This window comes from Ursus maritimus, unplaced genomic scaffold (assembly GCF_017311325.1).
Source record: "Ursus maritimus isolate PB19 unplaced genomic scaffold, ASM1731132v1 scaffold_15, whole genome shotgun sequence".
In the NCBI taxonomy this organism is placed as follows: domain Eukaryota; kingdom Metazoa; phylum Chordata; class Mammalia; order Carnivora; family Ursidae; genus Ursus; species Ursus maritimus.
The window spans coordinates 28,211,348-28,224,996 of record NW_024423897.1 but is presented as its reverse complement, the minus strand read 5'-3'; the positions used below and the strand labels follow the sequence as shown (position 1 = coordinate 28,224,996).

General features: G+C 38.0%; 1 protein-coding gene across 2 annotated transcripts in view; it reads right to left on the bottom strand.

Annotated features, from left to right (window-relative positions):
- EMB (embigin) overlaps positions 1-13,649 on the bottom strand; it is a 42,628-nt gene that overhangs the window by 15,685 nt on the left and 13,294 nt on the right. For both annotated transcript variants that reach the window (XM_040630449.1, XM_040630448.1), the window contains 2 exons: positions 353-536; positions 34-122 (listed from right to left, as the gene is read on the bottom strand). In XM_040630449.1, coding sequence (XP_040486383.1) covers positions 34-122; positions 353-536 — 273 coding nt within the window. The remainder of the gene's footprint in view (positions 1-33; positions 123-352; positions 537-13,649) is intronic.

Genomic DNA, 13,649 nt, shown 5'->3' with positions numbered 1-13,649 from the left:
GAAGTTATTACTCTATAAATTATTAGTACTAACCTCTGAAATTAAATGTGCCCCTTTGTTCCTTTTCCTCTTCAAACAAACAAGAATAGCTTCCCATTTGTTTGTTACTATCGATGATAAACCTAAAGAGAATTTATTAATATAGGCTTAGTTCTCAAAACACTTCTTGATAAAAATGAAAAAGACTTAGCATTTAATCAAAATTCTAAAATAGAAAAATTCTGTAAATATGCAAATTAGAATATTAGCATAACCTTCAAGAGACTGTAAAGGAAAGAATGCCCAGTCATCACAAATGTTTAGAAGTTGATGAATTTCATCGAGCCATGCAGGTTAAATTTTATGTACTCACCTGTACTGGGTATGCAGGATATTTCCTGTGGCAGTGACGCGGTAACCCTTAAGTTGTTCATCACCTTTTTTCCAAGTCGGATTTATTGAATTCACATTCCCAGATGTTGTGAATTGGCATGTGAGTTCTATATCAGATGGTCGTTCTAAAGTGATATTTTTTTCCACGGGCTCACTGGAATGTTCTATTAGCCACAAAAGAACACAAGACAAAACAAAAAAAATGTTGTAAAAGTTACATTTAGGGGAGACCCAATATATAGAAAGCAGTTTTAAGTCATCGATAATAATGCTCTATCAACAATTTCTTAATGCAACATTCCTTTGAAGAATTATTCCTCTGTCGACATAGATCTGGTTCCCTTTATTATTCTCTTTCATAGTCACAGCGGAAGAAAGGGTTTGTTACGTTACCAGAAGAGCAAAAGCCTAAGGCTATAATCTTCATCTCCTTAAAATTTCCAGCTGACAAGGACATAGGGGAAAGAGCACTGTATAAAGGAGGGCCATATGCTCTGACTGTATAGAAAGACTCCAGCTCTGAAAACAAACAAAACCTAAGGGACAGAAGGGAGTAACTGCTTTGACTCCTTTAAGGAATCGTATTATTTGTAGTTATTACAAGAAGGTTTTGTGTAAAATGTGGCTTTGTGTGATATACTAATTCTGTCATTCCTAGTCTTCATCCTTAAAAACTTGCAGGGATTGGATAAAGATACAGATGAATGGCACAATTCAAACACTCATCCTGTACTTCTGAATTTTCACTGAATTTGAAATTCCAGTACTAAGCCATGAGGTCACGTATCCATATATAAATACATAGCTATCTATATCCCACTTACGGCACACACCTAAGAGCCAGGTTTTTTTTTCTTTTTCTTTCTTTTTTTTTTTTTTTTTGAGCAGTAGTAACTGAAGGGACAATATTAAACAGGTACACTGCTCTTCCTACACTAAATGTGCCACTGGTAACCAGAAAATAGCGGAGGAAAACTTCTTTTCACACAGTTCCAGCTAGTAAGTGAAGAAGCTCTAGGAATCTGACACGATGGTGCTCTAACTGCCGGTGAACGCCGGATCTCGGCAGCTTACATCAGCCGCTGCAACACTCCCGGACACACTACTTAGGCAATCGCTTTGTCCAAAAAAAAAAAAAAAAGTAAAGGGGAAGAGGGTCCTGAAACTAAGTCTCTAGATCCAACTACCAGTTTACAGGAAATATAGGGGCGGGAAAAGCATGTTAAATGGCACCCTATGAAAGTGATCGACCAAATCTAGAGTGTGAGAAAACTCGACAAGATGAACGATCTGGAGTTTTCAACAGATAAGTTAGAAAAGGGAAAGAAACAAACCTAAAAATGAAAAGATACTTTAGAAACATGCCTTTAAAAAAAAAAGTAAAACTAAACTATAATATTTAGGGATGTACATCAGTGTGATAAAACGATTTTAAAAAGCAAGGACGTGACTCTATAAAAACCGGAACAGTGGTGGTTACTCTTGAAGGGAAATGAAAGGGTTGTGTTTGAGAGAGGGCACTGCATTATATAAACACATTTCTCAATCACTGGCTCGATGGTGTGGTATCAGTAAAAGCAGAATGCAGAGCCAAAATGTAGAAAGAAAAAAACCAGAACCTAAGTAGCATAATGTCACTTTTAATTACATTTAAAACTTTATAGAAATGCTTCCTTAAGCAATGACCAAGTGCAACGTTTGCAAACAGTGAGGTCGTGCTAGTGTGAAGTGCTTTGTGAGCACATGCCCGAAATAACTGCTCGCGTAATTACAGAAGTACTGAGTTGAATTTTATGCGCAAAAAGAAAGGTAAAAAAAAAAAAAAACACAAAAAAACCACAAAAAAACACCTAGACAGATCTTAAGATTCAATTATAACAGAGAAAAAAAATGGAGTGGGTCAAACTGAAGGAATTTGTATATTTTGGTGCATTTGCTGAGCACCTACTGCATACCAGAAATTATACTAGGCACTAGTAACAGGAGAAAATGTTTTAAGATTTATCATATTTGGTCCTGAGCTTCTGTTTCCTACAAATTTTCCTCCTTCAGCTTTAGCTCTGGGGTACCCTGAAAACCTAGTCCCGTCTCTTTGTCAAAGAAATTTACTTCATTAGTCAATTTCATGAAGGCGTTCTCAATACAGTCTCTGTCTTCACCCCAATATAGCATATCCTGGTATCTTACCACAATACAGAAAGTGCTTTATCATAAGTTAAAAATGGCCTTAACCGCCTAACCTGACTACCTCTTTTCCTTTCTTGTGGGAGACAGACCATCTACCAAAGTGTACGGAAAATTCTTTCACATCCTGCAAAACTCTGCTCAGTGTGGCTTCAAGGACACAGACTTTGCAGATTTCTTGAGTCTTTTCCCCGGGTCTGAGCGGAGTGTCACTCATTACTGCTGGCCTCTGTCCAGCCTGGGTTTATGCTGGCAAAGCCAGCCAGCTCAGAACTGAGGAGACCCAGGCCTCGCCGTAGGCCATAGAGATTCTAGAGGCTCTCTTGCATTATTTCTTGGGCACCTTGTGGGGTTGAGTACAGACCATCTTTCTTGCTGGAGGACTGGCAAGAAGACACGGCAGCATAACCCCTCCTAGCGGGAGGCATCACAGAGGTATTTACATTCCAGAAGAGGACTCCAGGGCACCACGCTCTTTTCAGTGATGCTGCTCACTGGAGCCTCCTAAAACATCAGGAAGTTAAAATATGAATAATCCCCTCCGTTTCATAAGGGAGCAGCCCCGTGTCAGGTTCTTTGCCTGAGGTGACTCACAGGGCAACACCAAGTATCTTCGTGTTGGACACGTCAGTTGCTTCATTTGTAAAATGGCACAATACATATTTCATGAAACTACAGAAAGGATTAAATGAGCTATCGTAAGGAAACTTTTAGTGATATATTAATTACTGAAAAATTTCCCACTTAACTTCCGCTCAATATTGATCTTAATGGAGAATATAACAAAAGCTATCATGTATTGACTGAAGTTCCATGTTGTTCATATCACTTAATCTTTACAGCAGTTCTATGAGATAGTATCATTTTTATCACTCCTAAGCTGAGGCTTAACTCAGGGTTAACTATCTAAGGTTAACTATCTTTCCCTAGATCATCCATCATGATAATGACAGATGCGAATACGCATTTGGGTGTGGCTGAGTCCAGATTCTCATAACCAATTACGTGTACCAACTTTCAAAGGTATGAAATTCTCCTGACAATGGAATTAACTTCCTCATCGCTTTCAAACTACTGAACTGAGGTTTTATTTTTTTTAAGATTTTATTTATTTATTTGAGAGAGAGAGAGAGCACAAGAGTGCACCCCCACAAGCAGGGGGAGGGGCAGAGAGAGAGGGACAAGCAGACTCCAGACTGAGCATGGACCCTGATGCAGGGCTCGATCTCATGGCACTGAAATCATGACCTGAGCTGAAATCAAGAGTCGGATGCCTAACCGACTGAGCCACCCAGGCATCCCTGAACTGAGATTTTAAATGAAAGAAGATATTAATAGAAGATGAAATAAATTTATAATGCAGCAACACAGCAATGTGATGATAGACAAATGCTAAATGCTATAATCAACATATTTTAAACATTCACACTTTCAACTACATGATTCTATTAAAACTGCACTGTAGCCTCTCTGTAAGTCAGCCCAGGCTCCAAGCCCCAACTGTTATGTCCGTGTTTCTCGTGTTACTTTGCAGATGCTTCTGCAGCTTGCTTTCCTATCAGAAAATCAAAAATACATAAAAAGTTTCACCTCTAAAATATTTTGTAATTAGCCAACAAACTAATATGTCCATTGAACTCAATGGGCAATGTTTCAACTTCCCCAAAACCACAACCGAAATGCATTTCTGCTATTTTAGAGTATTGCAAAAACATCCATGATATCGACATTTCTAAGACTATACCTACTTGCTCAGTTTCTGAACTCTATTTTTAAAAGACTGTTCTTAAAGTCATATGGTCATTTCCATCTGTCTCTTATTTTCATAATACTCTCTTATTTTCATAATTAAAATTTTAGAAGTCTATGGACATGTAAGCCATCTGAAATGTTCAAAGAAATGAGAACAGTTAGACCTTAATGGGTCCATTTAGGAATCATATATCTTGAAATAAAAGTCTACTTTGGTCCTTTATAAAAAAAGAAAAAAGTAGAGAAAGCAAATTCAAATTTCTTGCATTGGACAGTGTTTCCAAACATGCTGGAAAAGCAGAAACTTTTATTTATAAGAGTTAAATGCACCACAACATAAAAAACTGGTAAAATGGGACAATTCTGGCTGTGGCAGAGATAGGAAATACGGAGCTCTCCCTTATTTTATCATAGAAGTCAATGAGGTCCCACATTACATCATAAAATACAGATGGAGCACCTAAAATCCTTACAGAAATAATTCGATGGCCGCTCTAAGATGAGACCAGCACGCCTATATAAAAGGGAAACACTCAATCCTATTTTTAACATGTTGTTGCTCCATTGATACGAGGCTCCTTACCATACGGATTAACTGAGTTTATAAAATAACTCCTCTGAATAAGAATAGAATACAGTATCTTAAACTTCATATTCAAAATTTGTACAAAGAAAACTGCTGCTTGAGTCTTATAATTTTCACCTCTTCCCAAATTAAATTCCATTCATGATCATTTTTTTTTCACCGAATCTACCAAGTTATTTACATGCCATCTGATCAGCATAATACTGACGTGATAGAGTCTAAAATGCCTGTGGTTCCTGAATTCCATAGCTTAGAACCAAATCACCAAAGTGCACAAGAAACACAAAAGGTTGTAAGCCCAACCTGAATATAAAAGTGTGTACGGTCTGTATGTACATGTGTGTCTGTATATATACACACACATATACACACACAAGCTCCAAGTCCTCCCTTGGGAATCCCTCAAGACTTAGGAACTATGCAGCTGGCGTCCTATAAGCACAGCTTGTTCTCAAACTTTTGGGAATTTCATGCAGGCAGCATCAAAAGAAAGGGAAATACTAGAAAACATGGATGGCTTCTATGCAAATGAAGACGGGTTTACCAAACATACTTCAAAGGTTCAGCAATATTATGGAGAATGTTCTCACATTAGCCAAAAAAAAGATGCTGGCTGAAAATCATTAAACAAAGTTCCTGCTGGTCACAGTTTTCCTCCAATTCCACTGATACCAGGTATAATGGTTATTTCTCGACTTTCTAAGCTGATTTAAAATTATTTCAAAGAAAAATTTAAAAGGGACATGGTTCCATTTGAATTTTAGAGAGGCACACTTCTTCTTGTTTTCAACAATGTGGTATTTAATTTGAGGGTATAGCATGGAGTAATAATCCATAATTTAATACATTTTTCTACAACATAAGGAATAGGACAGTATTGCAACAACTGTTCATATCAATTAGAGAGAAAATGCAACTAATAGTTAAACTGTTTTAGTAATCAAAGTTACTATTATTTCCAAATAACACAAAGTTAATCCAACACTGTGGTAGTGGACTATTATATTTTTGGATAACCAGAATCTGAACACCCTTCCCCTCTGTGTAAGTTTTAATGAGAAGCAAAGCCCCCTCAATCACCATGTAAGGCAAAAATATTCCTTCTAACTCTCTGAGGCTAAGGACAATGCCACTTGACTAATCATACCCTCCCACCCAGGACTTAAAGTTAGAGGGAATGACTTAAGGACCTAGGCAAAAATTGAGAAATTAATCACAACAGGAATGGCAAATGTCTAGCAATGATAAGGCATCATTTCTTCATTTACGCATTCATTCAAAACTTATTTACTGAACACCTGCTACATGCCTTTCACTCATCCACCCATTCATGATGGTACTAAAAATCTACTACGTGCCACTGATATCAAGAGTACAGTACTAGCAACAATATCTTAATCAGACTACGTCAGGGTTTCTTGTTGTCTTTCCTCCTTAGGTCTTTGGCATATTCTAGAATTTGGTTTCTATCCTACTCATAAAACTAGGGAAATGGAAAACATAGGGGAAAAGCTTCCCCACTGTCCAGGCAGTGATTTCATGGATATGAGCCCAAAAGCATAGGCAACAAAACCAAAAATTAACATGTGCAATTAATCAAACTAAAACAGTTTCTGCATAACAAACAATCAACACAGTAAAAAGACAACTTACAGAATGGAAGAAAATATTTGCCAACCATAATCTGATAAGGGGCTAATATCCAAAATATATAAGGAACACAACCAACTCAAAAGCCAGAAAACAAATAACTCTATTTAAAAATGGGCAAAGGACCTGAATAAACATTTCTCTAAAGAAGAGATACAATTGATCCACAGATATACAAGAAAAGAGAACTCCTATACACTGTTGGTGGGACTGTATATTGGTACAGCCATTATGGAAAACCATTTAGCGCTTCCTCAAAAAACTAAAAATAGAACTACCATATGATCCAGCAATCCCATTTCTGGGTATATACCTAAAGGAAATGAAATCAGGATCCCAAAGAGACAGTTGCACTGTCATGAACACTGCAGCATTGTTCATGAAAGCCACGATGTGGAAACAACCCAAGTGGTCACAGAAAGGATGCGTAAAGAAGACGGACTATTACTCAGGTATGAAAAAGAAGGAAACTCTGCCTTTTACAACAACATGGATGAACCTGGAAGACATTATGCTAAGTGAAATAAGCCAGGCAAGGAAAGACAAATACTGCATTTTTTCATTTATATGTGGAATCTGAAAAAAGAAAGAAAAAAAGTTGAACTTACTGAAACAGACATAGTAAAGGGATGGTTACCAGGGACTGGGGGGCTGGGGGAAATAGGGAGATGCTGGTCAGAAAGTACAAAGTTGCAATTATGTAGGATAAGACTAGAGAGCTAATGTATAGGCATGAAGACTCTACTTAGTAATACTGTATTGAACACTGGATATATGCTAAGATAGTAGATTTCAGGTAAACTCATCATACAAAAATACAATAACTTTGTGAGATGATATGTTAATTAGTTGACTGTGGCAACATTTCACTATATATGTATGTCAAACCATCATGTTGGACACCTTAAGTACATATAAATTTTATTTTTTAACACTTTTTAAAAAGGAAAAAATTAACTATAATAGAAATCCTAAGTCAAATGAGATCTAAATTACAGGTGATAATACAATATCATAAAATCATTAATTCTCCTCCAAATTATTCTACAAATTCAGTGAAAAATCAGTCAAAATCCAAGAAGTATTTGGTGTGGAACTTAATTCCAAAAAATCTACATGAAAGAGTGAAAATGTAGGACACTGAAAAACCTATTTTTTAAAAAAGAACAAAGACATAAAGATGTACCATAATGTTTCAAAAAAATAATGTGTTAATGATGCTGGAAAATACCAAGAAATTAATGGAATAAAATAGGTAAAATTTTCTGGACTGCAAGTTGGAAACTATTAGTGGTCAGGAATTGTCAAGTTAATAGTTATCACCAAATTTGTTTTTTAATGGATTGAAAAAGAAGAGAAACTATCAGTGTAACACACCTGTGAGGTGTGGGTGTTGCTTAATGAACATTTTGTTTAGTGTGTGTGTGTGTGTGTGTGTGTGTGTGTGTGTGTTTGCCCATGTGTGTGCATGGGTGGTAAATCAGGTTACAAGGTAAATTTATTTCTTACTTTGCCCAACTCTCTAAAATGTTTGAAAAACATTGAAATAATAAAGGAACAGAATAGCACATAGGAATTTGGAATATGATTAGGGTGATATTTCAAAGCTGTAGGAAAAAGAACTATTCAGTACTGGGTGTTGAGACCCTGGCTATCTATATAAAAATAATAATTTAATAAAGTTAGTGCCCTATCACACACAGCACATAAAATTGTATTTCAAAAGGATTAAAAAGTGAAGGGTAGGGGCGCCTGGGTGGCACAGCGGTTAAGCGTCTGCCTTCGGCTCAGGGCGTGATCCCGGCGTTCTGGGATCGAGCCCCACATCAGGCTCCTCTGCTATGAGCCTGCTTCTTCCTCTCCCACTCCCCCTGCTTGTGTTCCCTCTCTCACTGGCTGTCTCTATCTCTGTCGAATAAATAAATAAAATCTTAAAAAAAAAAAAAGTGAAGGGTAAAAAACTCCTATGAAAATACTTCTGTAAAAATGATAGGAGAAAACAAAAACAGTGAAACTTCTTCGCAACAAAAAACACCATGTAAATGTTTAAAGACAACTGGAAGACAATATTTGCAATTTCAATAACAAGTACAAATCAGTATTTAAAATGTATAGCTGTCTCACATCAATTAAAAACTATATAAACCCAACCGGAAAATGGATACAGGATATTAAAAGACAAACACACACACACACATACAAGTGTGTCCAACTCCAAAACGCAAATTAAAACACCAGGGAGATAGCTTTTAGCACTCATGCTGGCAAAGATGAAAGAGTTTAATAATATCAAGTGGTGCTGGTCAGGAACTAAGGAGGATTACAGTCCAATACAGGAGTGAGGGCAAAGGTAAACTGTTACTCTGGAGGGCAATTTGCAAGTATGTATTAAAATTAAAATGCACATAACTCCTAATTCAGCAACTCTACAGTGTGGCATTTATCCTAAAGGAACACACACAGTCATGCCCAGGGAGAGATACGTAGAAAGAAGCGTTCATTATTGAATGGTTTGCAATAGAAAAAAATTTAAACAAACTATGGTCCATTTAGAGGAAAATGTCTAAGAAAGCTGGTATGTTTATACTGTGCACACAAGCAAAAGAAATAAGGTACGTCCATGTAATATGGCTAGATCTCAAGAATTCACACTGATTGACAACAAAAATATTCAGAACAATACATATGGGTTTGTTTAAACCTCTAATATTAAAGAATACAAAACAATGTTACTTGGTACTCAGTAGTTTCTAGGCATACATACACTGAACAGAGGTTACCCCTGGAAAGAGTTCAGCAGAGACAGAAGTAGACAGTGGTCAAAAGGGCTTTGACTTCCTCTGAGAAGTTGAGTCTTTATCCCCAGAAATTCTATTTGGCTATTCTTCAGAGATAGCACAAGTAGGCAGAGCAGCAGGTAAAGGGAGAGGGAAAGGCAGGCTCTCCGCTAAGCAGAGCCCAACGCCGGGTTCAATCCTACGACCCTGGGACCACGACCTGAGCGGAAGGCAGCCACTTAACCAACAGAGCCACCCAGGGACCCCTCTTTTTTGGGGGGGGATAGCATAATAGTCTTTTCTCCTGTTTTCATATTTCTTCTTTCATAACTCCATCTACTATTTCTGTAATCTGAAGTTCTGGACAATCTAATCCTACTGTTCCTTAGCTCTCAGTCGTGAGGTCTGTGTCATTGTATTTTATATTTCTGTCTTGTGAGCAAGTCCTCAATGCAGATTCCATAGCCAGAGCTGGCAATGTGTCCTTCCATAACTGTTTTTTATTCGCTTTCCTGCGGAACCAGGGTCATGTTTGTGTTATTTCTCAGCGTGCAGGCTCCTGTATACCTCAGGTAAAGTAAATATGCAATCTAAATGCCACTGAGGGCAGGCCTTTGACTTTGAGGACTCAGGGGAGTCTTTGTTTTTGATTCAGAACAAAGCTAAAACCAGGAAGCGAACTTATCATGGCCTTGTGCTGACCCACTGTTGTTCCCCACCCCACCCCCCTACAAGGTCAAACCTTTTTCACTGTGTTTATTAGCTTCTGGGGGTTTTCAGTTCCAGTTTTCTGGAAAGATCAGGTTTCTGGGGACTTTCAGTTCCTGTTCCCCTCCTCGCCTAGATTCAAAGCCTTTTTCTTAGATCTGTGGCTCTTAGAATTCGGGATGCCCTGTCTACAAACACAAGGAACACGAACAGGACTTCAATTCACAGGTGTGAGGCCTGGTCACCAGTTTTGGTCAGCAAAAACTGCCTTTTTGTGTACATAGTTATATATTTAAAAGAGCGTTTGCAATATTTTAAATTTCCTACGTGTGGTAGGAGGATTTTCAGGTTCTCTAAATTATATTACTGGAAATAAAATGTTTCAATATTTTTAAACATCAACTCACTTTTACTTATAAATTAAAAATGCTAAATACATATCAGAGAGAGTAGTACTTCTCTGTATGTACCTTATTGAAGATGCAGATTTTGACTTAATTCTTAAAGACTAGGAAGATTTGTAAGCAGCAGACAAGGGAAGGAATGGGATTATAACTGATCAGTTTCCCTAGGAGGTCCCGTGCTGGCCACTTAGCACCAACATCTAACTTTTTGGTGAGATTCAGTGCTCACAACCATGTATTTTTTTGTTTTGGGCTTTTTGTTTTTTTGGGTTTTTCTGTTTTTGTTTTGTTTTGTTTTGTTTGAGAGAGAGAGAGCATGGACATGCATGAGTGGGAGAGCAGAGGGAGGGGGAGAGAGCAATCTTAGGCAGGCTCCACACCCAGCACGGAGCCTGATGGGGGTCTCTATCTCACAACCCTGAGATCATGACCTGAGCTGAAATCAGTCCGGATACTCAACCAATGTGCCCCAATGACCACGTGATTATTAAATCATTCATCTTCTCATGTTGAGGGGATGGGGAACTGTCACACAGCTATTCTTTATGTATGGTTCTCAACTGGGTATAGTTTTTGCCTCCCCAGAGGACATGTGGGTGGTAATATGTGGAGAGGTTTTCCACTATCACAACTTGGTGAGAACTACTTAGATCTAGCAGGTAGAGGCCAGGGATGCTACTAACCATCCTCCAGTGAGTGCCCCCAGACAGCCCTGCAGCCCCCACAACAAAGAATCACCCAGCTCAAGAGGACAGTATTTCTGCTACTGAGAAACCATGGTGAAAAACAAAAGTGGCTTGCAGCTACTGCCATTTATATCACTATGGAGGACCCCTCTTCCATTACTCTCTGTGAATGGTAGTTTTCACTTTCTTCCCCTCTGTACATCGGCAGTCTTTTCATAAGGTGTGATGACTGGTAGTCTGCCTCTGAGAAACATCATACACATCCGAACCTCCTTGGAGTCCTTCTAGGCTCTTCTCTGCCACAAAGTGTCAAGTAGCCAAATGTAAGGGATTCACTATTCTTTTTCTTTTTCAACTAAAAAGCCCACTTCTTTTTCTCTCTTCCTCAACACCTAACCCTTTTTCTCAATGTCATGGACCAGGTACCTGGCGCTGGAGTCTGAGAGGTCTTAACTCTCGCCTGTCTGGCTCTAGGCAACATGACTACCTTTCCTGACCTTAATTAGTCCTCCCAAATTTCACTCAATACCTTAATCTGAATATCTCTTCCTTCAGTGACTGCTGTGTGTAACTCCCTGTCTCACCAGGACCTCACTAGGCCAGCTGCTCACATTTCAACATGGTAAATAAAATTTGTCATTGGGAGGGCCTACCCCAACATTACCAGGATGGTCAAGAAAACTGCCCACTGACGTTTTGATTTTAACCTCTTTGGTTAAACTATAACACACTGATTGAGATACCAAACACTATAATATGCAGAGCGAAAGAAAGAAAAATAAAAGTAACAATAAAGAGACGCTCTAATTGCTATAACGCAAGCAATGAATTTCAAATACTGATAATAGGAAATGTAGTTCAGTGATGTAAAAAAAAGCCCATTATCAAAAGAGTTTTAAAACCCAGTGATAACAGAAAGAAAAAAAAAACCCTTTTATTCTTAGTCAAGTCAATTATACTTTCACCAATATATTCATTGTCTCTGCAAATGCAATTTCTAAGACAAACGTACTTAAGAATAAGGCAATTAAAATAGTTTTGTTTTCATTGTTTCTGAAACTTTTTACATGGTTTCAAAAATAATCTGAGTTTCCTTAAAATAGATTATTGTTTTAATAATGCTGTTGAAGGAAATGACTAATTGGGCATGAAGAAAGACAGCATGTATAAAGAGTAACAGCATGGCCCCTGGCGTTAGACCGCCTGGATTCAAAACCAAGCTCTGACTTATCAGCTGGGACCTTGGTCAGTTCACTTAATTTCTTTATGCCTCCTTTTCCTCATCTGCAAATTGCAAATAGTAGTAGTACCCACTGCACAGGGTTGTTATGAGGACTAAATTAAGTTACATTTAGAAATATAAACATTGTATGAAGTCCGTCCCATGTGTCTGTTAAGTAAATAACTAGCAACATTTTAAAAACATAAAATAAGTAAACAACCCGGCTTCCATGAACCAAAGGTCATGTTTCCCCTTCTCCCAGGCACAGGACCCTGTGTTCCCCCAGTCTCTAGCATGCTTGGTAAATAAGAACTGGGCCAATGTCATGCTGGTCCAAAATGTGCAACTATTGTATTATACTTGAATCTCTCTACAAGAAACATTTCATCTCCAGTTTCTAAAAGGGCCTGAGGGAAAGAGAAAATAGTAAGGACAATGCAGAAATATATGCAATTCAAGTGAACAATAATATGACAACATGAAAACATTCCATTCATAAAGGAGATTAAAAATCCTAGTGATAGCAGAAAGAAGAAAGCCTATGGTTCCTCGTAAGCATAAATATATCTTCAGATTTAACTTCTATGTTTTGGAAGGCAGTTCCTAAGACCAAACTTTTTGATGGGAAGGCAATCAGAACAACAGACTACATGAAAATGCAACCGTGTAGGCCGCAGCTTGGAAATCCAGTCTTTCAAAATGCATGTCAAATCTTTTCTTTCGTCAAATAAAAACAAATCCAGATTTATATAAGAAGAGATTTTATTCAAAAAACCTATTGCAATAAGGAAGATCCTCCAAACTTTGGATTTGTCTGCAAGCATCTCAAAATCAAACAGAAAATGCTTTCTTTTTATAGGGAGGGGTAAGCAGGCTAGCAGGAACTTTTGAGAGGAAATGGGACAAACTAATTGGGGGTCAAGCATTAGTGCTTGCTTTGGGGCAAACCAAAGTTCAGGGGCCTGGGAGGAAGAAAAAGCCTGACTAACGTTTGATCAAGCTAAGGCAGAAGGTAACTAACAGACAACTGTGAATACTTGGTCTCTTCATAACAGCAAGAATACTGGTTTTAATAGTAGCATTACAATAAAAGAGTACTTAGGAGTTAAACCTCCAAACAGGTTAAGGTAAATAACAAGCCCCATATCAACTAAAATGTCCACATTTTTCCTCTCTTCCTGGACACCTAACCCTTTTTTCCCCAGGGTCCTTACTGGGTACGTCAGGGGTGTGCTGCTGCCAACATTACCTGGATAGCCAAAGGATTTGCAAACTTATGTTATCAAATGGATCGCTCTTAAAGAAAAA